Source organism: Vidua macroura, chromosome 1 (assembly GCF_024509145.1).
Source record: "Vidua macroura isolate BioBank_ID:100142 chromosome 1, ASM2450914v1, whole genome shotgun sequence".
Taxonomy (NCBI): domain Eukaryota; kingdom Metazoa; phylum Chordata; class Aves; order Passeriformes; family Viduidae; genus Vidua; species Vidua macroura.
In genome coordinates, this window is record NC_071571.1 from 2,651,091 (window position 1) to 2,678,983 (window position 27,893).

General features: G+C 43.9%; 1 protein-coding gene across 1 annotated transcript in view; it reads left to right on the top strand.

Annotated features, from left to right (window-relative positions):
- The window catches only part of OBSCN (obscurin, cytoskeletal calmodulin and titin-interacting RhoGEF), a 168,714-nt gene that overhangs the window by 84,788 nt on the left and 56,033 nt on the right, over positions 1-27,893 (top strand). Inside the window, exons 55-78 of the mRNA XM_053972858.1 lie at positions 210-476; positions 1,369-1,638; positions 2,218-2,484; positions 3,876-4,142; positions 5,452-5,718; positions 6,376-6,648; positions 10,353-10,619; positions 12,800-13,072; positions 14,228-14,500; positions 16,249-16,536; positions 18,019-18,291; positions 19,328-20,683; positions 21,256-21,534; positions 21,911-21,989; positions 22,349-22,467; positions 23,365-23,562; positions 23,998-24,030; positions 24,119-24,217; positions 24,671-24,889; positions 25,746-25,812; positions 25,914-25,933; positions 26,238-26,366; positions 27,142-27,281; positions 27,665-27,865. Coding sequence (XP_053828833.1) covers positions 210-476; positions 1,369-1,638; positions 2,218-2,484; positions 3,876-4,142; positions 5,452-5,718; positions 6,376-6,648; positions 10,353-10,619; positions 12,800-13,072; positions 14,228-14,500; positions 16,249-16,536; positions 18,019-18,291; positions 19,328-20,683; positions 21,256-21,534; positions 21,911-21,989; positions 22,349-22,467; positions 23,365-23,562; positions 23,998-24,030; positions 24,119-24,217; positions 24,671-24,889; positions 25,746-25,812; positions 25,914-25,933; positions 26,238-26,366; positions 27,142-27,281; positions 27,665-27,865 — 5,924 coding nt within the window. The remainder of the gene's footprint in view (positions 1-209; positions 477-1,368; positions 1,639-2,217; positions 2,485-3,875; positions 4,143-5,451; positions 5,719-6,375; positions 6,649-10,352; positions 10,620-12,799; positions 13,073-14,227; positions 14,501-16,248; positions 16,537-18,018; positions 18,292-19,327; positions 20,684-21,255; positions 21,535-21,910; positions 21,990-22,348; positions 22,468-23,364; positions 23,563-23,997; positions 24,031-24,118; positions 24,218-24,670; positions 24,890-25,745; positions 25,813-25,913; positions 25,934-26,237; positions 26,367-27,141; positions 27,282-27,664; positions 27,866-27,893) is intronic.

Consider the following 27,893-nt stretch of genomic DNA (forward strand, 5'->3'; position numbering starts at 1 on the left):
GTGGGCCTTCTGTCAGGCCCTGAGAACATTCTAGAAATCCATTTCCCACACAGCACCTTCTCTCATTCCTTGTTTTGCTTTTAAACTAACTTTGGAATTGACTTTGAACCAAATTTAGGATGGCACCAGAGTTTCATCAAACACAAGGCTTAGTTACGCAGTCAGCAATGACACATAATTTTTCCCCCCTCTGATCTTCCTTGATTCAGCTTCTCCAGTCACCTTCACACAGCCACTCCAGAGCCAGCAAGCTGAGGAGGGTGGCACTGTCACTCTGAGCTGTGAGGTCTCCAAATCCAACACCACTGTGCAGTGGAAGAAGGCGGGGACAGTGCTGCGACCTGGTGACAAATACAGGATGCGTCAGGAGGGGGCCCGGGCTGAGCTGACCATTCACAACCTGAGCGAAGCTGATGCTGGGGAGTACACCTGTGACACAGGGGACCAGCAAACCACGGCAGCAGTGCAGCTGAAAGGTGGGGCTTTGCACGGGGAAGGGCTGGGCACAGCTTGGCACCACGGCAGGGGCACAGGATTGAGATATTTGGCAGCTAAACCTTGACCTGTCCTGGAACGGGGATCTCAGAGATGAGAGAGGTTTCACTGGGCTAAGAACTCTGTCAGTTACATCTCTTTGGTAACTGATTCTGTGGTTTAATAATAATTAATTTTCACCCATGGGAATCTTTTGACAATTTTTTTCACAGCACACAGGTTATAATTATACATATATTAAATATTTATTATGCACACAACACGGTATAACTTGCAAACTTTTTAGACTATCGCATATATGTGCATAATACACATGCAGACATGAATTGTGCATCTGTAGCATTGTTATATGTTGCTACGTGCCTGTGTACCAACATTTTCATGAGTTTAGGATCATAGAATCAAAGAATGGTTTGGGTTGGAAGGGATTTCCAAGGTAATTTAGTAATCCAACCCCCTGCCATGGGCAGGGACACCTTCCACTATCCCAGTTGCTCCAAGCTCTGTCCAACCTGGCCTTGGACACTTCCAGGGATCCAGGGGCAGCCACAGCTGCTCTGGGCAACCTGTTCCAGGGCCTCACCATCCTCACAGGGAACAATTTCTTTCTAACATCTAAGCTAACCCTGCCCTCTTTCAGCTTGAAACCATTCCCCTTTTTTCTGTCACTGTCTAACCCTATAAAAAGTCCTTCTTCCTCTTTTTTATAAGCTCCCATAAGCCTTCTCTTCCAAGCTGAACACACATAGATTTATTATTTAGGGCCTCAAATAACAACAACACAGTGCTGCCAAGAAAGAGCCTAACGACATGTTTAACCCAGGAAGCATCACCTGAAAGTAGATCTCAAACTCTGTTGCCCTTTCCATGAAGAACCAGCAGCCACCATCGTGGAGAGGCTGAAGGACGTGGCCGCGTACGAAGGAGAAGACGCGGTGTTCGAGTGCAGGCTGTCCCGGGAAACGGCTCAGGATGCCCAGTGGTTCCTGGGGGATGTTCCCCTGCAATCCAACGAAATGAATGAGATCAGAGTGCAAGGGACACGTCACAGTTTGATCTTGAGGAAGGTGACCCTGGAAGACTGTGGGTCCGTCAGTTTCAAAGTGGGGCAGCACTCGTCAGCAGCGCAGCTGAAGGTGGAAGGTGAGCAGCCTCCCCAGAAGAGGGGTTGAGCAGGTACTGGCAGGCACTGCTTTGACTTCTGGAGAGGTGTATTTGGGATTAGGGAGCCTTGGAAATTTTGGGAGATTCTGCTAATCTAATTTAGCAGTTTAGAGTGGTACATCTGTGCCGTTGTTTTTATTGTACATGGAATGAAGATTAACATCCTTTGATGTTATTTGATATAATCATTATTGTTAACATCCTTTGATGTTATTTGATATAATAATTAACATTAACATCCTTTGAAGACCATCCAACTACGCAGCTGATCACATGTCAGAATCAATGCTGAAGCGTGTCAAGAACATACTCTGGACTAATCTCCTACTTATAATGCTTTCAGATCATATTTTAAAAAAACAAAAAAAGTCTGAAAGCTCTGAAAAACCTTTCTTTTAAGATATGTAGAACAATTTTTGAACGATGGCCCACACCAATGCCTTGTGTTGTTTGTTCCTCTTCGACCTGGTTCCCAATGTAACCACAGACCCCCAGCCCTGCCCTGGGGGCGATGCTGGGTGAGGATGCTGCAGCAGTGCTGGTCCCCTCTCCCCACAGCTGCCCCAGTCACCTTCGTGAAGGCGCTGCACAACCTGGAGCTGCAGGAGGGTGGCACTGCCCACCTGTCCTGCGAGGTGTCCAAGCCTGATGTCCCCGTGGAGTGGAAGAAGGGCACGTCCGTGATCCACTCCAGCCACAAGTGCAGCATCCAGCAGGAGGGGAAGGTGCACACGCTGCTCATCCGCGACCTGAACCGCGCCGACTCCGGGGAGTACAGCTGCCACACGGCTGCTGGCAAGACCACGGCCAGGCTGGAGGTCAAAGGTAGGGTTTCCTCTGTGCCCAGCAGCGGTGAGAGGAGGGAACATCGATTTTGAGAGCTCTCTATTTCAAGAGAGACACTGATCAGTGGAGCAAGTGCAGCAGAATCCACCAATTTTTTCAGGGGGCTGAAGCACATGAAGTACATGGACAAACCCTGTTGTGACAGGACAAGGGCTGATGGTTTTAAACCAAAAGGGGGACGATTTAGATTAGGTATAAGAAAGATATTTTTTGCAATGAGGATGGTGAGGCCCTGGCACAAGTTCCCAGAGAAGCTGTGGCTGCCCCTGGATCCCTGGAAGTGTCCAAGGCCAGGTTGGACTGGGTTTGGAGCAACCTGGGATAGTGGAAGGTGTCCCTGACAGTGGCAGGGTTTGGAAAAAGATGATAGTACCTTGTAATTTAAACCATTCTGGGATCTAAGTATAAGCAGAGGCGAGGGCAGCTGATTTTGATAACTGAGGAAGAGAAAGTGGAAGGGATACCTCGTTGCTCTCTGCAGCTTCCTAGTGGAGACCTACAGAGGAGAGAGGCACAGAACTTTCTTGGAGGGCTCAGTAAAGAGATGACAGACAACAAGTGCAAGCAGCAGTGAGAAAAATTCAGATTAGAAAAAGCCAGACTTAACATGAAGGGATGGTCAGAGTTTGGAGCTGAGTTCCAGAGGAGTGGAGGAATCCCCATCCATGGGCTCCTCCAGAGGTCCCTGCAAGCCTTAATTATCCTGTAATTGATCTCTGGCTGCAAGATCTGAAGCCTTGGATTGTAACACAGGATTTATATATTCTGTATATGTTATAATATTCTAATATAATCGACCTATATTATTCTCTATATTAATAATATTTTATAAAATATGTCTATAATTCTATTTTGTATATTAGTCTATTATACTAGTCTACATATTCTATATATTCTATATTCTAATATATTCTATGTATTTTAATTTTCTGATATGATCTATATATATTAATATATATATTTATATATATACATGTATGTATATTTTATATTTTTATATTTATTTATATGTTCTTTGAGTGATTTTATCCAGTTTTATGATTTTATTTCAAGGATGGAAAGCTATCTGGCCTTCAGTAATAATTACTGAACTTTGAATTCTTTGTGAAAAGAAGTCTGGGATACGGGGAGAGGAAAAAAGGCTCACATAGAAATCAAATTTTTTTCTTGCTGATTAACTCCCCTTCCTCCTCCTCTGTCTAGGTTTGACTTTGGCATCCTCGGACGCTCTCCTTAGGGAAACCCAGCCAGAATTTCCCACCAGCTTCATGCCTAGCCCTATCCACACCTTAACAATAAAACATCCCTCTGTTTTCCATTTCTGCCTCACCCACCTTTTATTTCCTCTTTGCACCGCCGCCCTTTGCCAGGCCTGCCCGTGCTGTTCAAGCAGTGGCTGAAGAACGAGGAGGTGGAGGAAGGGCGCACGGCCGTGCTGCGCTGCGAGCTGACGCGGCCCCACGCGCGCCTGGAGTGGCGGAAAGGGGACACGGTGCTGCAGCCCGGGGACAAGTACGAGATCCGCCAGGAGGGGACAAGAGCTGAGCTCCTCATCTACGAGGCTGAGGCTCAGGATGCTGGAGAATACACCTGTGACTCGGGGGATCAGCAGACCACGGCTTCGCTGCAGGTCAAAGGTAGGACAAGGCTTGTTTGGGGGTAGGGGAGGTCTGGCTGCGTCCATCCTTCACACGGGGGATCCTGGAATCATCCAGGCCAGGCTGGATGGGGCGCTGAGAGGCCTGGTCTAGTGGAAGGTTCCCTGCTCATGGCAGGAACTGGATCTTTAAGACCCCTTCCAACCCAAACCATTCTCTGATTTAGTTTGAAAAAGGTCTCTGAGATCACTGAGTCCAACCATTAATGCAACATCCCAAGTCCACCACTAAACCATGTCCCCAGGTGCCACATCCACATGGAAATTTTATTGCTGAGTCATCACTGACACTCTGTGAAATCAAACTGCAGTATTTCACCATACCTAGGAGAAGTCCATTTTAAATTGATCCATTGTATGTCTTCGCGCCTGAGAAGCCCATGAATTGTGGCTCTTTGCCTTTCTTAGCGGCTGTGGTTTTGGGTTTTATAATTTTATTCATTTTGTATTAAGAATTCTATTGGTTTGGATTTTACAGTTTTATTCATTTTGTACTAAGAACTCTGTGGATTTGGGATTTTACAGTTCTATTAATTTTGTGCTAAAAATTCTATGTCTTTTAGATTAGATCACACTTGTAGATTGTGGGTTTAGTCACCGTAACAAACTCCTGCTCAGAGCATGTGGTTTCAGAGATTAAACACCCAAAATCTCATGTGCCAGCTGAGGGAACTGGGTTTTTTTAATCTGGAGAAAAGGAGGCTTGGGGGAGATGGTATCACTCTCTGCAACTACCAACAGGAGGTTGTGGTGAGGTAAAGGTTGGTCTATTCCACAAGTGACAAGCAATAGGATGAGAGGAAGTGGCCTCAAGTTGCACCAGGATGGGTTTAGATTTGGTATTAAGAAATAATTCCTCACTGAAAGGGTGGCCAAACATTGGCACAGACTGCCCAGAGAAGCAGTGGAGTCACCATCTCTGGAGATATTTAAAAGATGTGTAGATGTGACACTTGGGGACGTGGTTTAGTGGTGGATTTGGCTGTGCTGGGTTAACGGCTCAACTTGATCTTAAAAGTCTTTTCCAACCTAAAGGGTTCTGGCTCTGTGGTGTGATTGGTGGTGTTGTGCTCTGTGTGCTTCCACTGAGAATGGTGAGTATGGCCATGTGAAGACCTTTAGAGGCCCAGAGCAGCACTGGACACCTCTGCAGCATCGGCAGCTGATTCCATGAGTGGCCAGCAGGCAAACTGTGGTCCCGAAAGAGGGGAGCAGCCCAGCTGCAGAAGTTACAAGCAGGTTTCTCACCTCTGAGCGCCGTCACTGATGCAGTTGCTTCTCCACCGCAGTACTGCCGGTGCTGTTTAACAAAGAGCTGAAAAACGTAGAGACTGAAGAAGGGGGAACGGCAGTTTTGCGCTGTGAGATCTCCAAGCCGGACGCTCCCGTTGAGTGGAGGAAAGGAGGGGTGGTCATTCAGCCCAGTGACAAGTACGAGGTGAAGCTGAAGGGCAGCGTGGCTGAGCTGATCATCCGTGGTGTAGAACCTGATGACTGTGGGGATTATACCTGCAGCACTGGATACGAGATCACCACAGGGTCTGTGTATGTGCAAGGTAAGGCGATGGAACGTGGTGGAAATGCCTGGACCTCTTACTCCAAAATCTTTGACAGTAACTGGCCAAACAGCAGAAAGTCCATTCATTTCTTTCCTGATTCCAGCCAAGATATAAAAACTCACCTCCAGGCTGAGGTTTGACCCATCTTTTTAAGTTAAGCTAGTTTAAAGTACTGACCATACTGTGCTTCAGAACAGATGGTGGTACTGCTGAAAAACTTGGAGCAGTGGTCGTAAAAATACTGAAATTCTTGTTACAGCTGATTGCAGCTTCTATCATTGTTGATAATCTTATTACTCCTTTAAAGCACCCAAGTGAGCATTTAAATCTCTAAGTACCTCTCTGCCTCATACAATTTCTGCAGATGGTCACAACACACAGGAGAGTCAGGCATGACCTGGGCAAGGAGTGGAGTTTCCTCCCAGTGAAATGATGTTTGCAGACACACACACTGCTCCTACAAGCAGCTGGAGGGATGGAAGGTGGTTTCTAACCCTCTTCAAGATGATTTTAGTTCTTTTTTTCCCCTTGGAAAAGCACTACAAGCTTAACTCTGCTGGAGCTGCACTTGGGCTTGGGTTAGTTCTGCAGGGAGCGACTCGTGCGTGTTTGTTTTTGTTTTCCTTTGGCACCTTCTCTTGCTCTGTCACGCAGAAGAGGCAGCAGTGATAGTGTCTGGTTTAAGGAACACAGACGTCTTTGTGGGCGAGTCAGCCACGTTCACCTGCGAGCTCTCGCACCCGGGCGTGAAGAACGTGCAGTGGTGGCTCGATGGGACCCCCCTCCACAACAACCTGGTGACCGAAATCTCTGAGCAGGACGGCAGGATCCACACTCTAACCCTAAATGACGTGGCGTGCCACGACTCAGGCACTGTCACCTTCAGAGCTGGGTCCCTTATATCTTCAGCTAAATTATTAGTCAAAGGTATTTCCCCGTTAGCAAGAAACACGTGGCCACCTCTGGACTTGCTCCATGTGCTGGTGCTTCTGCCTTCCAGGCTACCCTTACTAAATCCCTTCATGGTCCTCCTGTTCCCTGCAACCCTCCCACTCTGCAAGTCACCCACTCTCACCCCAGAGTTCTTCTGTGTACAGCCACACTGATTTTTTTTTTTTTTCCCTTACCCTCAAATGTTTTTGGATTTTATAGATGAGGGAGGGTTGCAGGGTCAGGGCTGCTTCTTTCACCTGATATCAAAGAAGAGATGAATATAAATATCTTGGTAGCACCTGACTTTACATCCCCACTTCAGCTTTTTCTTCCATAATACCACAAAATCTTGCGGGGGTGGTCATTCCCAAATTTCCCACTCTGCTGCTCCACAGCTGGGCTACTGGTGCTGAGCTCAGCACATTCCCAGGACAGGATTTTGGGCTGTTCCTGGGAACCAATGGGTGTGTGACATTCCAGTAGCACAGAGACAAAGCGTGCCTTGTTTTTGAAAGCTCATCCCTGCACTGGCAAAGCTTTCTGGTCTGTTGAATAAATATTTTCCCCATTTGGTAAGGGTAGCCAAAAGCTGCAAATAACACTGAGCTCCAGACTTGATAAAGCAAGCTCCTTCCCACCCACTCCTTTTATAGCCGTGGGGGAGATCTGTTGTTTTTCAGGCAAAATTAAGGCTTATTGTCTGCTTGGAAAAGGGATATATGCAGAGATATCAAGGGCTTTATTCAAATCTACTCCTGTGGGGGAATGGATTTGAATAAAAATAACTGGGCCATAACAGGAATGATCCACAATATGGAATTGTAGTCAGTGGTTGATGTCTCCTTCTCTGCATCATGTGTCCCGTGTACATTCAGAAAATTTGGTTCTCTTCAAAGATAAAATGTGAAATCACTTCTGCAGTGACAACAGAGTGTGCAGACCCAAGTCCCGTGTTAATTTGCATCCATTTTCAGAAACAGAACCTGGTTCTGAGCCCTCCAGGCAAAAAAATCCAGTGGGCCTAAAACATTAAAAATTATAAACGAATGCACTGTTAGGTATTCTGCTCAGTGAATTAACAGTCTCCTGAGATATTTTCACTTCATGGAATCACAGCATCATTGATTTTGGGAGAAATATCTGGAGATCATCCAGTCCAACCCCACAGCTCGTGTAGGTACACACATGTATGTAGATATTTTGTGCTTCCATGAAGCCAAGATTCCTGAATCACAACCCTGAATCACAACTAGCAGTATTTCATAACTGGATTGGGATAACCCTGGCTACACTGTGCTCAGTAACACTTGATTTCATAGGAAAGTGAAACACTTGAAAATTTCCAACCATTCTTGTACTGACAATTTTGTACACTTAATAAAATGTACAAAAGTTTGTACACTTAATAAAGTGTACAAATTTATTGTCCATAAATTTAAGCATAAATCATTGTTTGAAATATATTTCAGTCTATCAAGCCATCCATGGCTTGCTCTTCATCAAGGAGCAAGCTGACTTTGTTCCATGTGCCTCATTCTCCTGGTTTAAGGCGTGTAGGTAATTGGATTTATTCTGTATTCAGCTTTCCATGCTGGGCCTCCACAAGATCACTGCCCTACACCTGCATTCATTCCTTGACCAGGAGTGGTGGTTCACAGGTGATGGGGGAGGATGGAAAAGGGTGAAGGAGCTGCTGCCGTTTTCCAGCTCCTCTGGGCCGGTGAGAATTGCAGGTTCCAGGGCACACGTTGTCACCGTTGAGCAGGATGGGAATGAAAGACTCCAAGTTAGAAGGCAAAGAGAATGAACTCTGATTTATTTCAAATGTACCGCTCTATATATGGAGAACATCGTGTGGACTAATTTAATTGGTCTTAGAGTAAAAACATCTCACACCATTGGCGTGCAGTGAATGATGCACAGTGGCAGAGCATATCTATAAACAATGTGAATAACCAGGTAGATTAGAGAATTATTTACATTCTTTCCCAACTGCTTCCTAGGCTCTCGCCTGGTTAGAAAACCCTTTTCTCTGACTGAGCTGAGAGTATCCACACACGTTGGCTCCTCAGTCCCAAAGAGCTGCACAGGTGAACAGGGGCCACCAAAGTCCTTGCCCTGGCCAATAGCGAGGGGACAGTGGAACCAGGACCTTCTCCAGTACCACGGGTGATATTTGCTGTGAGAAACACATTTCTACATCTTATGGAAGGGGATGAGGTTGTGCTCCCCAGGCACCAGCTTGCTTCTTCAGTCAGCAAAACATCTCCAAGGTCTTCCACTGAGGCCTCCTCTCCATCAACACACCTGGCAGACACTCTGAGTGGCAGAGGGAACCTTAGTGAGTGGGATCAAGCCTTGCAGCAAGTTTCCAAATGCTGTTTGCAAATCTCTCTTTGCTCCCCAAGGTCTGCCAGGAGCATCCCAAAGCCTCAGCCTGCTGCAGCAGTTTCAAGAGGAGCATTCCAGACAGAGATCCTGTGGGGGTTATTCCAGCTGGCTTGTGAGCAGAGCAACTATTTGAAGAATTAGGACATCACAGAATGTCCAGAGCTGGAAGGGTTCCTCAAGGATCATCGTGTCAAGCTCCTGATGATATCCCAGATTTCTCTCTCATCTTTTTATGTCCCTTTGTAGCCCTATCATTTTTTTTAAGTTGACATAATTCTGCTAAGAATGATGTTTCAGAGAGATTTCAATTTTCAGACTGCATTGAGATTTTTCCTTTTGACCTGCATATTGCATGGTAGATGGATGGTCCAGTCTGACATCTCAGGAGGGACCCTTGGCTGCTTTGGGAACTCACAGTATTTTAGGTCAGATATATCTACTGTGCCTTACAGCTGCCTCACAAGAAGCAGAACTTGGGTTTTAGAAGTGTTTAAAAGCAACTTCATGGATCTCAACACCTTCAGAGGAGCTGCATATCCAGCTGCTCTCAGCATTTTATGGGCTCTCAGTCTGAGGTGTCAGGGTTTATGATCTCTCAGTGATCTGTGGATTAAATACTGTCAAGGAAATCCTATTGCTTTTTCTCTAAACCATGTGTTTGCTGCAGAGGAACATGCAAATAATCAAAGCAATATTCATCTGCTCCTGTGGAGTGACCTTTTTTTGTCACAGTTGTCCTGGATATTTGCTCCTCACGTGATTTCTGACAGCCAAAACCACCCCAGGACAGGAATGAGTGTCTGCATTTGAGGACTGTGTTTCTTTCCGACGAGTAGTTATATTTTAGTCACACAAGGAGCTTCCAGTAGGGTTTGTGGTATTTTCCCATTGCTCTGTGAGGTTGAGAGTTGCAGGGAACCACTCCCTGCAGTCCTCTGCATCACACTTCTGCTCCACATTCAGGAAGCAAAAGTGTTTCACATTTTCCAGTGCTTCCCAGCCTGGAAGATCTCAGAAACACTGTAAGAAACACTAAATTGGAGAAGCAGTCCAAATTCAGGACTGTTCCAGCACAAGCCTCAATTCCTGGTGGCCCATTTCCCAGTGTGATGGTCATGTTCTAATGCACCAGTCTGGCTTCCATCCTGCTTGATGCTGACACAGGCACAGACTAAACTGCTAATCCCCCTGCTTGCACTGTCACTCTGCTTGCTCCCCACGGGCTCTGTGCTTGGCAAAAACCCTCCAAGGGGTGATTTCCATGGGGATCCACTAATGCATGTCCTTCCTGACATGTTGGTTAACAGATCCCACCATTGAAGTGGTGAGTCCCATGCAGGACATAACTGTTGATGAAGATGGCCCAGCAGAGTTCATATGCCAATATTCTAGGCCAGTGCACGCCATCTGGAAGAAAAATGATCAGGAAATACATGCAGATGGGCAGCGAGTGATTATCGATCAGGACTGGAATGTGAGCATGCTAAAAATTAACCCCACGGTCCCAGAAGACACTGGCATCTATTCTTGTGAAGCTGAAGGCATTAAAGTGATGGCTACACTTGATGTTCAAGGTGAGGTCTTCCAGCCAGAGAGGAAGACTACCATGGGTTCCAAATAAAAGAGGTAGAAAAATCATGGCAAGGCTTTGCAATAAGGGACACATCAGATACCTGCTCTTGGTGTTTGCTCCAGTGCTGAAAATGAGGATAAAAATAGTTGGGAATTGAATGTGAAACTGCAGTGTTATCTTATTTCTAATTAACACTCACTCGTTACACCACTGAGCCAGCCCACCTCTTCTGCAGTGAGCTGGAATATCAGTGTGATGGGATATGTCCTGCTGGACTGTTGTAAAATCAAAGGTGTATTCTTGGTCCAAAGGAATAATACAAATATTGTTTTGCTATTAAAGAGCAATTTTTACAGCACTTTTTGCATAAAACCAGTAACTAACGGATGGCGTGGAATTCCATTTTACTTTGCTGAGTAAAGGAGCTTGGTAATTTACCTATTTCGAACAGTCATCCCTCAGGAATTACCTCCTCACTCAGCACTCACATTTCTGGAGATCCTCAGGAACAATATATACAAAAATTGACAAAAAAGTTAGGATTTTACATGGAAATTTCTTTTTTTTTCTGCTGCATATGGAATTCCTGGGTTTGGTTGCCAAGTGAATTGGTGTGATCAGCAACAGCAGGTTCTGATTTCTGAACATTTGTGGCTATTTTGCCTTCTTGCTTAACTGGAGTTGGTTGTTAGTGCAGAAGAACAGGGTGTTATTAATTACAATGTTTTCTACATTGATAAGCACTTTCCATTGTAGGGATTTAAAACCATTTTAATTAACATAATTTAAAAGCATCCCAGAGGAGGTAGGGTTAGCAATTGGCTGCTTTCCATAATTAGGGAAACCAGCGCTTCCAAAGTACAAAGATAAACAATTTGGGTTGTTCTAACAAAAATTATACCTTTTCCAAGAATAGTCTGCAACCCCCTCATTGTTCTCCATAAGTATAAATCTTATAAAATTCAGAATATTTTTAGTATTATAGAATAGTTTGGACTGGAAAAGACCTTAAAGGTCATGTAGTTCCAAACCCCCTGCCATGGACAGGAACACCTTCCACTGTCCCAGGTTGTGCTCCAAGCCCCATCCAGCCTGGCTTTGGACACTTCAGGGATGGAGTGATTTTTGGGTATGTTTCTTTGTTTTTACCATTAAATAAATGGCTCAGTTTGGAGGTTTTTTTAACATTTTATTTATTTTTACTAATTTTTTTTTTTTTTGCTGGGCACAGTTCCAAATGATCTGTAGAGATCTAAACTGGGATGTCTCGGGGTCTTGGTATATAACACAAATCACGCTGACCATTTCATGGCATTTGTATAAACTGTATTTACTCCACTGTGTGTCCCCACCTTTGTGCATGTCATTTGTCCCTGTAGCAACAAGAATTATGCCCACGTGCACCAGCCCACATTTGATTTGGCATCGAGCTAATTGTTTGTGTCCAGGTGCCAACTGATGCATGGCTGGAGTGTGGAGGTTTGTGCATGTTTCTGACCCCACAACTCACCACACAGCATGGGAAAATAAACCTAAATGTCACAGACCTTTGCAATAATTCAGAAATTTACTGTTCAAAGTCATCTTGATAGAGATGTTGACTTTGAGTGGTTCCTAGAAGCAGAATTATCTTGGATAATCGTCACTACAGCTTTTTCAGCCATAATATTCTCTTACATTTGCTTTGCAAGAAAAGTCATGAGATTTTATCATGAGTTGTCAGTGGATTCACATCTCCCCAGTCATGATGATAATTGTGTTGTCTGGGAGATCTTTGGGAAACTGTTATAGAACAAAAGGAATTTAGTTGCACTTTATCTTCCTGAGCTATGCCTTCCTATTGACTATGGGCCTGATCCATACAAATATGACCATTTTTTTCTTTATTTATAAAAAAACGGGTTTTTGGAAGAAATCTGGGTGAAATGCTAGAGGTTCTAGATGAAATGCTGGAGGTTCTAAAGGTTATCATTACTTTTAAACTGTCTTTAAATCTTTCTATTGTAATACTTTGTTAGAGCACGGATTGCAATCGACAATTAAACCTACAAGCACAGTTTATAACATCCACATTTTTCCATCAGCTTTGCAGCAGTGGGAATCATCCAGTGCTCCGAGGCTTGCTAATATTCAGAGATATGTGACCAAATAATTAATACACTGTTAATTGTCCTTTTCTAGCCAAGAACAGCATTGTCCAGGGCTTGGAGAACGTGGAGGCTGTGGAAGGAGGGGAAGCCCTGTTCGAGTGTTATCTCTCCAAGCCTGAGACCTACAATTACAACTGGCTGATTGACGATGAACCTGCCAAAACCACAGAAAACACTGAGATGGTTTACTTTGAAAATGGACTCAGGCATATCTTGCTGCTGAAGAATTTAACTCCCCAGGACAGCTGCAGGGTGACTTTCATGTGCAGCGATGCGGTGACCTCAGCCTTCCTCACAGTGAAAGGTAACTCAAGTGCTTGGGCAGGGGAAGCCTTCAATTTCTGGTTGGAAAGGGGAAAGAAACCAGGGAAATATGATGAGTAGCAGCAAGGAAATGTTGCATTTGTTGTTTGTCTCTTATCTAAATGTTCTTCCCGCACAATAAATCATAGAATCATTTAGGTTGGGAAAGATCTCTCAGGTCATCAAGCCCACCACTAACCCACAGAATCACAGAATAGATTGGGTTGGAGAGGACCTTAAAATTCATCCAGTGCCACCCCCTGCCATGGGCAGGGACACCTTCCACCATCCCAGGCTGCTCCAAGCCCCGTCCAGCCTGGCCTTGGGCACTTCCAGGGATCTAGGGGTAGCCACAGCTTCTCTGGGCACCCTGTGCCAGGGCCTCCCCAGCCTCACAGCGAAGAATTTCTTCCTAATATCTCATGTAAACCTATTCTCTGTCCATTTGAATCCATTCCCCCTTGTCCTGTCACTCCATGCTCTTGCAAAATGTCCCTCTCCATCTTTCTCGTCAGCTCCCTTCACTTACTGGAAGGTACAAATTGGATCATCCTAAAGCCTTTGCTTTCCCTGAAAAAATAAAAATCTGAAAAAAATCCAATTCTCTCACCCCTAAATGGATGAGGCTTTACAATTTCCTCATTTTCTTGTTCAGTAGGATGTGACATGGTTTATAAGCAGCACCGGTTGACACTGAATTAGCAGTAAATGACTGTCTCAGAGCTGTCATGATTCTGATGAGCCCGGTTGTGTTTATAGGCACTTCAGGGCTTCAGAGAGGAGGGTTTTATCAGCAACAATATTATCTCTGTAGCCTTTATCCCAGTGGGGACCAGAAACCCCTTCTGTACAAGAAAATAAGACTACAAAAGCAAAGATCAATCCCCACCTATGGATTAGATTGAGTTTGGAGCAACCTGGTCTGGTGGAAGGTGTCCCTGCCAAAGGCAGGGGATGCAACAAAATGAGTTTTAAAGTCCCTCCCAAACCAAACCACTCTGTGATTCTAAACCTTCTCTTCTGGCATTATACATAAACCTTTTAATGATCTCCTTGCTCTCCAAGACCTGCTGTTCAGAGCTTCAGCACAAATATTCACAAAATCTCTTGATTGTTTCTCTACCTGAGGGGTTTGATCACTGATTTTAATCTACAGGGTGGCGCCTGCAGTTCTTGCAGTCCCTCGCGGATGTGGAAGTGTCTCTGGGGGAAAAAGCAACATTTAGCTGTGTCCTGAGTGAAGCTGTGCCAGTTAATGAAGTGGCCTGGTACAGTAATGACATTGAGATCCAGTCGGGTGAGGACTGGGAGGTACAAGCAGATGGAAACAAATACAAACTTATTCTGAAAAAAGCCCAGCTGCATCATTCTGGAGAGGTGACCTTTGCTTCCAGGGAGGCCATTTCATCAGCCAAGCTTTCTGTGATAGGTAAGTGTGTGTTGTTCCAGCCCAGGGGCACTCAAAATCTCAAACTTTGGTATGGAGCTGCAACACTGATTTTCCCAATCTTTGTGCTGATTCTTTTCCATTTTGCCTCACATGTACCAAAACAGTGCTCTTAGTCTGAGAAGATACTACTGACAACTTGTTCTTTGACCAGAAGTAATCCACCTCATCAGAAGAAAAATGTATCAGGCTAGTGATGGTAGAGATGCTCCCCAACTTTCTTTAGCTGCAGTCTTTTGTAAAATGTAACATAAACTCTAACAGAAATCAGTATTCTAAGTTCAACTTCACTCTCAGCAAGCATGGACTTAGGAGGGAACTGAGCTAGAGTCCATGTGGAAAAATTATCCAGAATAGCAGAGGAATCTTTGAAATCTGCTCATTAGCTCAGTTGCAGGGCAAACAGTTTCCCAGATTAATGAGAAGCATATTAAAACCCTCAAGTGGGGGACACCCATGAAGCACACACCTCCTGCTTCAGAGACGCAAGAGCTAATAGTTAAGTAGGGAAGATGATCATTCCCTAATTCCCTCATGGAACAAGTTGGATGATGCCATGCCAGTGTCCATTTCAGCACCCAGGATCTGGCTCCTTCCTGCAGTGGGACAAGTGGGTCACCCAGCAGTGGTCACACAGCACCATCCCAGCAGTGGTTATGAGATAATTAAATGTATTTTAGCTGTAGCTGAGATGTTAAAGAGCCACTGATGGACCATCTATACTTTAAATGACTACAGGCAGCCTCTATCTAAGGATTTCTGAGACTTAAGGGATCTCTGTTAAGCATTCCAGTAATTTTCACCACAATTTTAAAAAAAAGTTTGATGGATTTAAATCAGCTTCTTCTAATTTTGGGTACTTACAGTTAATTACATTTCATTAAATGCTCTTCCTGTTGACAGATTTTTCTGTATGAAATTTGGCTGACAACAGAGAAAAGACTTTATGTTGTTCTTGTGGTGTCCAGAGTTAAAGAACTGGCTGTTGACCATATTTGCCTTTAATTCTTCGGATTGGTGCATCATGGCAGGTCATTTACATCATAAATGTCTTGAACTCAAGACTGAAAGAATTATTTCTGTCTTTTAGGCCAAAGTGTAATGTAAGCAAGGAACATTTTCCAGTGTACTGAGTGGAAGGATTGGGATTATATGATCTTCAAGGTCCCACCCCAAACCATTCTATGATCATGGACAGCAGGACACCAGATCATTCCCATCACATATTTATTTGTTATTGCCTGATGCTGTGACACATACTGCAATTTCACAGAAGTGGAGTGACTCGTTATTAAAATATTTGAGTTATTCTTTAGTCCCATAATAACTTGATTTCAATTAAGGCCAGACCCAAAATAAACACAATCAAGGCTCAAATGTGCTTGAAATTCTCAGTCAAATTCCTTGATAATATGGACTGTGTAGGATTATCTTTATTTTAAGCTTGGTGGGACAAAGTGGTTGATTATATATATAGAAGAGCCTAATTATTTGAGATGAGAGTTGGAAAATGAATGTTTGTCATTGGCAGCATAGATCAGGGCAGACAAGGACAAATCAGTGGTGCACAGGTACTCATGGTTGTGACTTTATGATGACTTTACACTCCACTTTACCACAAGGAGGATACTCAATCCATTGTGCTTCCGTCCCCATGGCTTGCAGAAGGCTCTTGGGTGTTTTAGGGTGAAGGGTTACTGCTCAAACCTTACATCATGTTGTGCCCCCAGCCCTCCCCGAGCCACCCGAAGAGCCAGAAGTTCTAAGTCAGAGCAGCCACTCTGTCACTCTGTCCTGGCACAAGCCGCTGGGTGACGGCGGCCAGGACATCCTGGGCTACAAGGTGGAGAGGAAAATCCTGGGAGTTGGCTGGCAGTCCTGCAGCGAGGGCCTCATCCAGGACACGGAGTTCACAGTGGATGGCCTCACCCCGGGGGAGCCCTACAGATTCCGAGTGTCGGCCATAAATAAAGCCGGGGCCAGCGAGGCGGTGCACTTCCCCCAGATGGTGCGGTTAGGTGAGGATGGACACAGGCTCCAGGGAGGGCTGCCAGCTCCTGCAGACCCCACATTTTGCATGGCATGCCTGCTTCACCCATTCCAGGCACCTCCCAGGGCAATACCTTTCAGTGCTTGGCTGCCAACGCAATAGAGGAGGAAGAGCCCGGGGTTAAAAAGTCGTTCTGGGCTGCTGTGAACAAAACCTGCTGCGTTTTTAGCACTCAGCACTGGTTTCCTCCAAACTGCATCCAGCTGTCTTGCAGCCTGCACTGCATCATCCACGTGCTGGCCCGTCACCATGGGTTTCTTGCATTGCATCCATGTCACCACAACTGTCTTTTCTGGTGGAGCTGGGATGGAATGAGTGCAAAAGGGCATGCTGGAATGTGTTTGGGGTAACCAAGACTGTGACCATGAGTGGGCAATGTTGTCTTCTTCACCCATCTTCTTCCTTTTTTATGTTTTTTATGTGATTTTTTCAAGAATTCCCCCAAAGAAATGCTGGGGGACGCAGTTCCTTTGCTGTCTGATGGTGAAACTTTGGAAGCCTCAGTGGGATGGGGAGTCTCTCTCTTTCAATCTTTCTTTCCTTGCAACTCTTTCTCCGGTACGACTCATCTAAATTCCTCAAAATGAGTATAATGATAAACAAATACTCTTTTGCTTGAAATGCTCTGTTGCATTTTTTTTGCAACAATAACTGCTGCCAGCACTGGACCCTGATGACTCTGCACATGCTGACTTTGTCAACAACAAACCCAAGGCATTTTGGGCAGCAATCCACTCACCCTGGTGAAATGTGCAGAGAGGAAGGTAACCCTGAGGGATGTGCTGCTTTTGGGAACCCAGCACCATCTTTTACATCCCAGTCAACATCTCTGAGTTTAATGTGTTCTTTGAGTTATCTTGGTTCTACAAACAGCATTCCGTTGGTAGACCTCCTTCCAAAGTAAAGAAAATGCAGAGAAATTTTTGGTTTAAATTATTTATGCTTTTTGATAATTTTTACTCTTCCTAGGATAGCATAAAGATATAGATATATTTTTTTTTTTATTTCAAGACAGAGCTGAATGCTGCTTTGAACAATCTCTTTTCATTCTATTTATTGTTTCTTTTTTGTCTCGCATCACAACTCCTTCATCTCAAAACATTTGAGATCTAGAAATCTGTAGAACTTCTTTCATACTGATGATGGGTAAATGAAGACCAGCAAACAAACACAGGAATGTGGAAAATGCAACCACTTCTGCATGTATATGTTTAGATGGAGCTGGTTTAAGCACTGGGAGAGCTTGGAAAATTGTTTTGATATTATCTTTGGAAGTGCATACTTTGGATGCTGACAGTCCTTTCTTATTTTTTTTTTTTCCTTTAGTTGTCTACAACAGCTGAAAAAGTTGTAAAAGATGGATGGGTTGCTTGGATATTTTATAGAATGGAGTGCCTTAAAGCCAGATGATTGTTCTTTGTGCTAATTAATTATATTTTTGTAATTGCAGAGCCTCCAGTTACCATCACCCAACCTTTGGTGGGAGGATCTGTCTCGGAAGGGGGGGTGGCTCGCCTGGAGTGCACATTATCAAGTAAAACTGAGGAGAAAGTGACTTGGTTCAAGGGAAAAGAGCAAATAAAAGCTGGAGGGAGATACGAGATCCTCTCAGATGGAACGAAACAGACACTCATTATCCGTGGATTTAAACCTGAGGATCAGGACAGCTACACCTGCATGGCTTCTCCAGAAGTCAAATCTGTTGCCAGCCTGTGTCTTGAAGGTATGGAGTGTGCATTGCTGGGGTGTTAAATCAGGTCTGGTATGGACATCCAGGGGCATCTCCAGAGTCCAAGCTGTGGATTAATTAATTTTGTTTTGCAAGCTATGATAACAATCCACAAGGAATTGTTATTTTTCCTGTTTGGCATTGCCCAGTATGTTCCTGCATCCCAAATAGTTTTGAGTTGCTCAGGTTAGAGTTTCTGGAGACAGATATTTAAGGTGTGACATTATTGTCTCTACAAGAGTTTTTGGTGCCTTTTGAGATGCTTTAGGGTATTCTGTGGATGTCCCAGACAACCTGGAGCATCTCAAAAGGGACTGGGCAACACATAGAGGCACGTGAGTGTGTCCCAGACACCTTCAGGCACATCCAACCAAGCAGGTGTGTCCATGTGAGATGGGAGTCTCAGCTCCCAGGACAGCTGCTGGAGATCTGTTCAGGACACACAGGGAAGCCCTGTATACCTGGGAGATAGGATGAGCCTGGGTAGCTTTCCACTGGCAGTCTTAACCAGTTCATCAACTGCAACATTAAAAAGGGCAGAAATCAGTTTATTGGGTCCAAATGTGCAAGGAATAAATAAATGTAAAAAAAAAAAAAAAAAAAGTTGTTTGGTAATGTTTTAAGTGCATGCATAGAATCACAGGATTGTTGAGGTTGGACAGACCTCCTGAAGATGGTGTGGTCCATCCTCCTCCTCAAAGCGTGGTCAGCTAGGACAAGTTCACCAGGACCAGACTCAGTTATATCAACTTCCCAGAGAGGGTGTGAAGTCTCCTTCTCTGGAGATATTCAAAATCCATCTGGACACTGAATAATGTGATCTAGGGGAATGTGTGTGAGCAGAGAGGTTGGACTAGATGATATCCAGCGGTCCCTTCCAACCCTCCCCATCCTGTGATTCTGTAAACTCCCATGTTGTTCTCATTGTGATGCTTAGTTAAATGCCTCTGAGACTCTCCTGTAGAACATTTCCATGTGCTTTCTCAAAACTCACAGATATTTAACTTCTCATCTGTTTCATTCCCTGCAGTTCCCACAGTGTCGATGCTGAAGGAGATTGCCAGGGAAGCTCCCCCTGCCAGCCGGGCTGAAGAGCAGGTGGATGGACACATCCAGCCCAGCCTGCCTCCTGAAGCTGCCCAGGAGGGAGATCTTCACCTCCTGTGGGAAGCCCTGGCCAAGAAGCGCCGTATGAGCCGGGAGCCCACCTTGGATTCCATCAGCGAGGTGCCCGAGGAGGATGAGAAGCTTCAGAAGCTGAGGAAGGAGGAAGCAGAGATGTCTCACTACTACTCAGAGGAGTACTCCACATGTGACGAGCTGGCCAGGACAGGAGAGGCAGATTTCTCTTTCACAAGCTCTGATGATGAGTCTAGAGCTGGGACTCCTTCTCTAGTAAACTACCTCAAGAGAGCTGAGAAGAAGAGCACCAGTATTACCAGCAAGGTTCAGTCCACCTCCACAGGAAAACTATGGAAACAGTGGGAGACATCCACCGTGGAGACCACTGTGGCCACCACAGCTGCTCAGCCAGCTGAACCAGAGCTGCCGGATTTAGATGATCCCTCCATGAACAAGGCGGCTGTGAAGATCCAAGCCGCTTTCAAAGGCTACAAAGTCAGGAAAGAGATCAAGCAACAGGAGTGCCCGGTGTTTACTGAGACCTTCAAAGACTTCTCTGGAGAGCCTGGAAGCACCCTGCACCTGGAGTGCGTGGCCCACAGCAAAACCGACATGAACGTCCGGTGGCTGAAGGATGGGAAGGAGCTCTCGGATGGTCGTTACTACCACATAGACAGCTACAGCGACGGCACCTGCTCCTTGATTATCGCTGGCCTGGACAGGAAGGATGCAGGCAAATACACCTGTGAGGCATCCAATAAGTTTGGCAAGGTCTCACACAGCGCTAAGGTGGTGGTTGGCACTCAGGAACCTCAAGTCCTTGCTAAGGAGAAGGGGAGTAAGCAGAGCACTGACAGCGAGACGGAGAGCTCGTCTGGCAGCGAGCTGGACGACGCTTTCCGAAAAGCAGGAAGGAGACTCCACAGACTCTTCAGGGCCAAGATCTCCACGGAGATCTCTGACGTGGAGGAAGAGCTCTTTGTCAGCGCAGATGAAGGGGACATAGACGTGGTTGACCACCAGACGTACCGTGAGGATGACCAGTACATCTACATCAAGTTTGAAATCATGTCTGAGGCCAAAACAGCCGCCACACGGTTCAGAGAGATGTTTGGCGCTCTGGGAATTCCAGTGGAGATCGACATCTTGGAACAAGGCCCGAAAAAAATCGAATTGCGCATTGGGAAGGCGTCACCTCCCACCCTTGGGAAGTTTGCACCTCCGGTAGCGAGACCTCCACCACCTTTGCTGACTTCCGACACAGGTAGGGGAAGAAAATCTTGCCTATTCCTTGGAAAACACAGTGGGAACAGGTCACAATATCATTTTTTCACTCTCAAGCAAGTTCATTTTTTTTTTTTTTAATTTAGTGCAGATATTTTTATGAAAGCTTTATACTTTTAGAAAAAATAATGACATTTTTTATTCTTTTTTTCATTTTGAGGAGAGGAGGCACACCGGTGGGGGCGCTTGCAATGTATTGACTTATCTGTGAAGCCCCTTTTCATGTTAGAAATGTCACCTACTACAACATGACCACAAATACTATGATTATTGTACTTAAATGAATTATGTAGGGTTTAGAATGGTTTGGAGGGAGAAAAGATATTTTGGCAAGGACAGGAGCAGGGGCAATATATAGTTGGGAGCTGTGGTATTGTTGTGCTGATGGAATATCTTCGTAATGCTAGGGAGTTTCTTGATTGTTTTCTAGAGAAAAGATATTACTCTGGAATTAAAAAACTGGAAACCAGAAGTTTGGTCAGAAAAGGCCTAAAATATATCTTTAGATAAAACCAAACTCTTCTTTCTTCTCACCAACCACCCCAACTTTAGCCCCCATGTTCATGACCGAGCTCCAAAACCAAGAGGTCCAGGACGGGTACCCAGTGAGCTTTGACTGCATCGTCATTGGCAAACCCCTGCCCACGGTTCGCTGGTTCAAGGACGGCAAAGCTATCGAAGAAAACGATCACTACATGATCAACGAGGACCAGGAAGGGTGTCACCAGCTGATCATCACCGCCGTGGTGCCCACGGACATGGGCGTCTACCGCTGCCTCGCTGAGAACAACATGGGGGTGGCTTCGACCAAGGCTGAGCTTCGTGTGGACTGTAAGTCTCAAAATCTCTGTAGAAAAAACAATTAAAGGAGTTCTACTGAGACCTGATTATTTTTTTTTTCCCCAAGGAAAGCACCATTTATATTTTAAAGAAAGATGTTTTGGCCACAGAATTTTCACTTGCAAACTTCTTGGGATTCAGCTGGGTTTTGCTAACTCCAAGGCGATGTTCAGAGCAAAGCTTTTGGGGTGAACAGAGGTGTTTTCCATAATCCAGGGACGTGTGGGATCCTGCTGCAGTACAATATAAAATCTATCTGCCAGTCACTCAAATTAGCAAATGAACTAAAATCAGTAAGAACTATTTAAGCAAGAAAACTAATTTCAAAGCTCAGATGATTCAAGACCTATCTTCTTCCATTTAACAGTGACCAGCACGGACTATGAGACAGCAGCAGATGCAACAGAGACGTCATCTTACTACAGTGCCAAGGAATATATTTCAAGGTAAAATATGGAACTGTGGCTCTAACCTCTGACTCGGTGAGATCAATTTGTGTATTTATGTCAGGGCTGGGTTTGCTGTGTCGAGCAGGGCCAGGTTAATGCCATAAAGGAGCATCCAGCCCAGCTGAGATGCAATAACTGCAACAGCTGCGCATTCATCATGGGCAGAATTGCTCCGGAGCCTTCAGGCAAGTCGGGGTATTTCCTCAAGGAATCACTCTGTTACTTTTAATGTCAGATGGTGCTGCGTCTGTTCTCAGGATGCCAAAACCCACGGACTGAATTTACCTAAAATAAGTCATTCGGATTCTGAACTCTTCTTTCTAATTTTCTTCTTTCTGCTTCCAACTGCTGCTTAGCCGAGAACAGGAGGAATCCACCACTGAGGAGGAGCAGTTGCCCCAGATCTTTGATGAGCTGCATGATATTCATGTGGCACCTGGAGCATCGCTGGCTAAATTTCACCTGAAGGTGAAAGGTGAGCGGATCCCATGATATTGTCAATTTTCCAGGTCTGATATCAGGTTGAAGTGCTGGGCAAGGTTTTCCAAGGTGTTCTTCTGCAGCTGTGACCCCGGGCTGAGCAGCTTGCATCACTTTTGCACAAATGTGTTCATGCTGCTGAACAGGGACTGTTGGAGAAGACTCAGGCAGATTAAGCCTCATGTTGTGTCCCTATATCCAGGCATAATGACAGGCACATGCTTCTGAAAACTGAATTCCGGATTTCTCTGAGCACAGGGGCAATAAGGAATAATAATCTTGACATTATTGTTATCATTATTAATAGCTATCATTATATATTACATATATATTTATATAACATAGATAACTATATCTGGTATAATGTATGGCTATTAATCATAATTATGTAATAATATTAATAAAAATGAAGTCAGTCTCCTTCATTCTCTTCAATAAATTAAGCAGTCATGGACTTGCCTTCCCTCATTAAGGGGTTGCTCCTACAATGTAAAAACTGCAAAAACATCCCTCTGGTGTTGACTCTGGTAGGGAGAGGTAGGGATTTTCCTGTTTTCTCCTGTTGCTGTCTATAAAAATGATGAGAATGCATTTGGCTTCACCATTTCTCCCTGTGAACCTTTCAAATCAGAACTAAGCGTTGATTTTTCAACCTCCAAGGTGTTTGCACACGCAGACAATATGGGGAGTGCCAGAAACTGAGGAGAGAGGAAAGAATTTCGACTGATCAATCTAATTTAATGCATTTTAAAGTGTTCCTAATTGGTTAAACCCTTGAAACAGGAGCCCTGTTAAACCCCTGAAACAGCAGAGGATCTGGCAATTTGGAGATGCTCCCAAATCAGTGCTGCCAATGAATTTTGTTCTCTGTGTCTGTAACTGCTCCTCACAGGGTACCCTCAGCCTCGTCTCTATTGGTTCAAAAATGGGCAGCCCCTAAAGGCCTCGGATCGTATCCTGAAGACTGACAGGCAGGAATTCCACTCCCTGGAAATCCGCGATGTCACCAAAGCAGACGCCGGCCAGTACTTGATATTTGTCATCAACTCTGCTGGCTCTGCGTATTCCTCAGCCAGGCTGGTAGTCAAAGGTGGGTGTTGTTCTATTTTGGGCTGTTCCAGAGGTTCTTGCTCTTTTTGTTTAGTTGTTTTGTTTTTTTGGTTTTTTTTTTTTGCTGAGGAAACCTCTCAAGGTAACTCGGGTGAGCTGGGGAAGTCTGTAGGTAAAAGATGATGTGCTTTACTCTTGGTTCTTTATTTATTCACCTGTAAATTTACTGTTTAAGAAGATGATGATGCCACTTCTCTGTGGTCTGACTGTTGTCTCATAAACAGGTATTTTATTCTTGCCCATCCTCATTAACCTTAAAAGTTAATTTCATTAAAACTTAGGGACTTTTACAAATCATACCAATATTTCTGTGTAATATCTCCACTGGAGTCACTTTGGGAGCTTTTTTCTGCAATTCCTGGATTAATACTTATTCATATTTGTCATATTCTTCTTTTTTCTCCTTGTGTTTCAGATCCTTATGAGAAAGAAGAGCCATCCAAAACAGGTGAGAGAAGCCACAGCAGGTGAGAACAGAAGCCCCAGTAATTTTTCAGTCTAAACTCACTGTGCTTCATCAATAATATTATTTCCAGATTCCCATGAGCAGCTGATACCGCCAAGATTCCTCGAAAGATTTACAAATAAGAAGGTGAAAAAGGGTGCAAGCATCACATTATCTGTGAAAGTTGAAGGTAAGTGGGCAGATACCTCATCTCTCTAAATAACACTTGAAATGTGTAACTTCACAACATATTCTTCTCTCTCTGCCCCCAAGTCACTGTAATCTCATTTCCTGTATCTTAAGTCTGGGATTCTACTCCCAGCTTACATTTCTTACAAAGACACTTCACAGTAAAGCACCTTATTTTTCTTCACCTCCATTTTTCTGCATGTAAAAAATGGGGATAATGACACTTTGTAGTATGATGGATGTTGACCATGTATGGTGACTGACAATTTTGGTTTTATGGAAAGATTTAATGTGTTAAAATGGTTTATCCTCCTTTATTGCATATTATGCCTGTTATTGTTGGGAAAGTATCAAAAAATGGATCAAAACAGCATTTTTTCACAGCAAGGCTCATAGTTTTAAGGGAGGAGCACAAACAGGAAGATTAAAGTTTATTGCATCAATTTTCTTTTAGGACATCCACCACCAACAATCACTTGGATGAAAGAAGAGTCTCGGGAAGACATCCTGTGGATCAAACCAGACACTCCTGGGTATAAACTGGCCAGCTCCAACATGCACCACAGCCTGATCCTGTTGGATGTCAAGAAGAAGTACAGTGGAGCTTACACCTGCATTGCCACCAACAAGGCTGGCCAGTCCATCTGCACTGCCAACCTGGAAGTTGCAGATGGTAAATCTTTGCTGCAACACAAACAATTTCTCTATATTTCCCTTTTATGCAATGCCTAAGGGGAAAAAAAAAAAAAAACAAACAAACCAAACCAAACAAACCAAACAAAAAAAAAAAACCAAACAAACAAACAAAAAAAAAAAAAAAAAAAAAAAAAAAAAAAAAAAAAAAACAAAACCAAGTGTGACTGTTAAGGAAATTATCTAATCGCACCCAGAAAAATGCATTTTCTCAAGAGCAGCCATGGTTTTATTTGTCTTGCAAATGGCTACACTCTTCTATGATATTTTAGATTTCTGACTCTGTCTTGTATTAACAGCAGCATCTTTTCAGTACAGACAGAAGGCAAGTCTAAGGAACAACCAAATTAAGCACAAATTAAAAAAAAATGAAAGAAAGGCAATCTAATGTAACTGGGAAAAGTCACCTTTTGAAAAATTATTTTGAGTGCTTCACTCTGCTGAGGTATTTTGGATTGCATTAGACTTATTTGATTTTTGTAGAGCTTTCCAATGCCTCTATTAACAAAATAAGATGAGGGGGAAAACAAATATATACTGGGAATAGGGGCAGAGCTGTGAAGGATTCCATTTTTCTGTTATCTTGCCTTGCATCCCGCACTTTTATTGCACCAAGAGCTGCAGGAGCATAACTTGAGCAGTGTAGAGAAATGGGGCAATTATATATTTTCCATGAACAGGGAGAGGAGGGAAAAAGCATTGCCATCACAGGACTGGGGATATGTATCTCAGGTCAGGAGCTGCTGCAGTGCTCCACATCTAGAAAATGTGCCTAAATAGCTAAAAAAGGACATTCTGTGCCTTCTGTCCTCTAATGACAAACCCCAATCTTGCAGTGAAAGAGGCTGAAGTCCTGACCCAGGAGCGTGTGATGGTGTCAGAAGCCATCATGACCACACTGGGGTAAGTTGGATGCACAGGAGAAGGGAGATTTGTTCCTCATTTAGCTCTCCTTACTGCCCATTTTATTGTAACTTTTAACTCTGCTTTATTTTCTTTTTCAGAACTATTCAGGCCTCTGAAGGTAAGAGAAGCTGTTTTCTCTCTTTTCTTCTTGTCCTCCATATCTACAGCTGAGACTGTCAATGTATTTCATGTCTCCACTTCTTTTTGCCCACTTTTCTTGAAATTGTCTGAAATGCTGGAACTTTTCAGGACTGCTTGCTGTTCAAGGGTGAATTATTTGGATGAGCTGAGAGCAAGCACAGTTTTAAAAACAGGAGAAGGGAAGAAAATTAAACCTTCCTTCCACAGAAGCTTTTATTACTCAAAAAGAGATGAATTTTCAATGACACTCCCAGCTTAATAACAAATTCTCATTTTTCCAGGAGACCTTGAAGCTGGCAGAGAAGGTGTGCCCAAAAGCCCTATTTCATTAGCTGATGTTGGCTCAGAAGAGTTCTTCCAGAAACTCACCTCACGTATTTCAGAAATGGTCTCTGCAAAAATAACTCAGGGTAAGGAATCTGGAAAACACAGTTTAATTATGGTAGGAAAAAAAAAAAAAAGCAATTTCTATTTTCAGGTGGTGTTTAGTTATAAGTGAGATTTATGCAGCAGGTTTTGAGACTGTCGTTCTATATAACCAAATGAACATTTGCCAATGCTTAGGGGTAGGAAATTTAAGTAGGAGTCCATCCAATCTGCACATCTCAGTCTAGAATTTTGAACTAGGAAAAAAGCTATTACAGCAAATTGTAAAAATATAAGTGTACTTTGCATATTTTAGGTATTTTGAGTTCCTCAGATATTCATCATTCCTAAATCAGAAAGCAATCCTGTTTTCTGTACTTCCCACATCTTCAAGTTTTAGCTCACAGTGGAATTTAAAAATCAAATCAAGGCTGAAAACTCTGTGCACAGCTGTGCAGCAATCCAATGATTTGTTGTGTTGAATGAAGAATTCTGGTTTGTGTCTGCCCTGATTATCTTGTAGAAAAGATAAAAAAACATAAAGATAAGATTAAAAAATAAGATAATATAAAATAAAAAATAGAGGCATTAACTCTCCAACAAACATTCTTGCAGTACAGTGGCAATACGTGCAGTAGGCCTGCAGCACCATGCATTAAAACATCCAAATTATTCACTTAATCCTAAATATCAATAGGAAATCACACTAAATATTACTGTGAATGCTCTTCCTAGGAAGAAGAAAAATTGTGATGGATTTGGTTCATGTTCAGATTGGGGATACTTATTAAACACTTTTACTGTTGCTCTGCTTTTCAGCTAAACTTCGAGTACCGGGTGCAGAAAGTGATGATGAGTCAAGAACTCCCTCTGCATCTCCTCGCCATGGACGATCCAGACCTTCATCCATTGCTCAGGAATCCTCCTCTGAATCTGAAGATGGGGATTCCAGAGGGGAGGTATGACATCTCTATGGACTAGCTGGACACAAGGAGAAAACTAAACTTAGAATGACCAGCCTACTATGGTGTAGGGATCTCCATCCTCTTTCGTGACGCAATTGAATTTTGTAGGTGTATTTAGTAGCTAAATGTTGTGTCTGTGATACAGAGCACAGAGAATCAAGTTCTGATGCTCACCCTGTGATCCTGAACGAGTGGTTCAAGTCAACATGGTCAAAACATACCCATGACTTGGCAGCTCTTGCTTTCATGGCTGAACTTCAGGAAGTCAGAACTTGATTTTCTGCGGCCTTGGATAGAGTTGGCCAGAGGAATCTTGTTGGGAACTTCTTCATGAGGGAAATGAAGAGCACAAAGTGACTCTAGTTTCATGCCTGCAGATCTTTGATGTCTACATGGTCACTGCTGACTACGTGCCCGCGGCGCCAGACAAGGAGACCATCACCCTGAAGGAAGGACAATATGTGGAAGTCCTGGATTCAGCTCATCCTCTGAAATGGCTGGTCAGGACTAAACCCACGAAATCGAGTCCCTCTCGACAGGGTTGGGTGTCTCCAGCTTATCTGGACAAGAAATTAAAGGTGACTGATCATGTTTGGTTATTTCTCA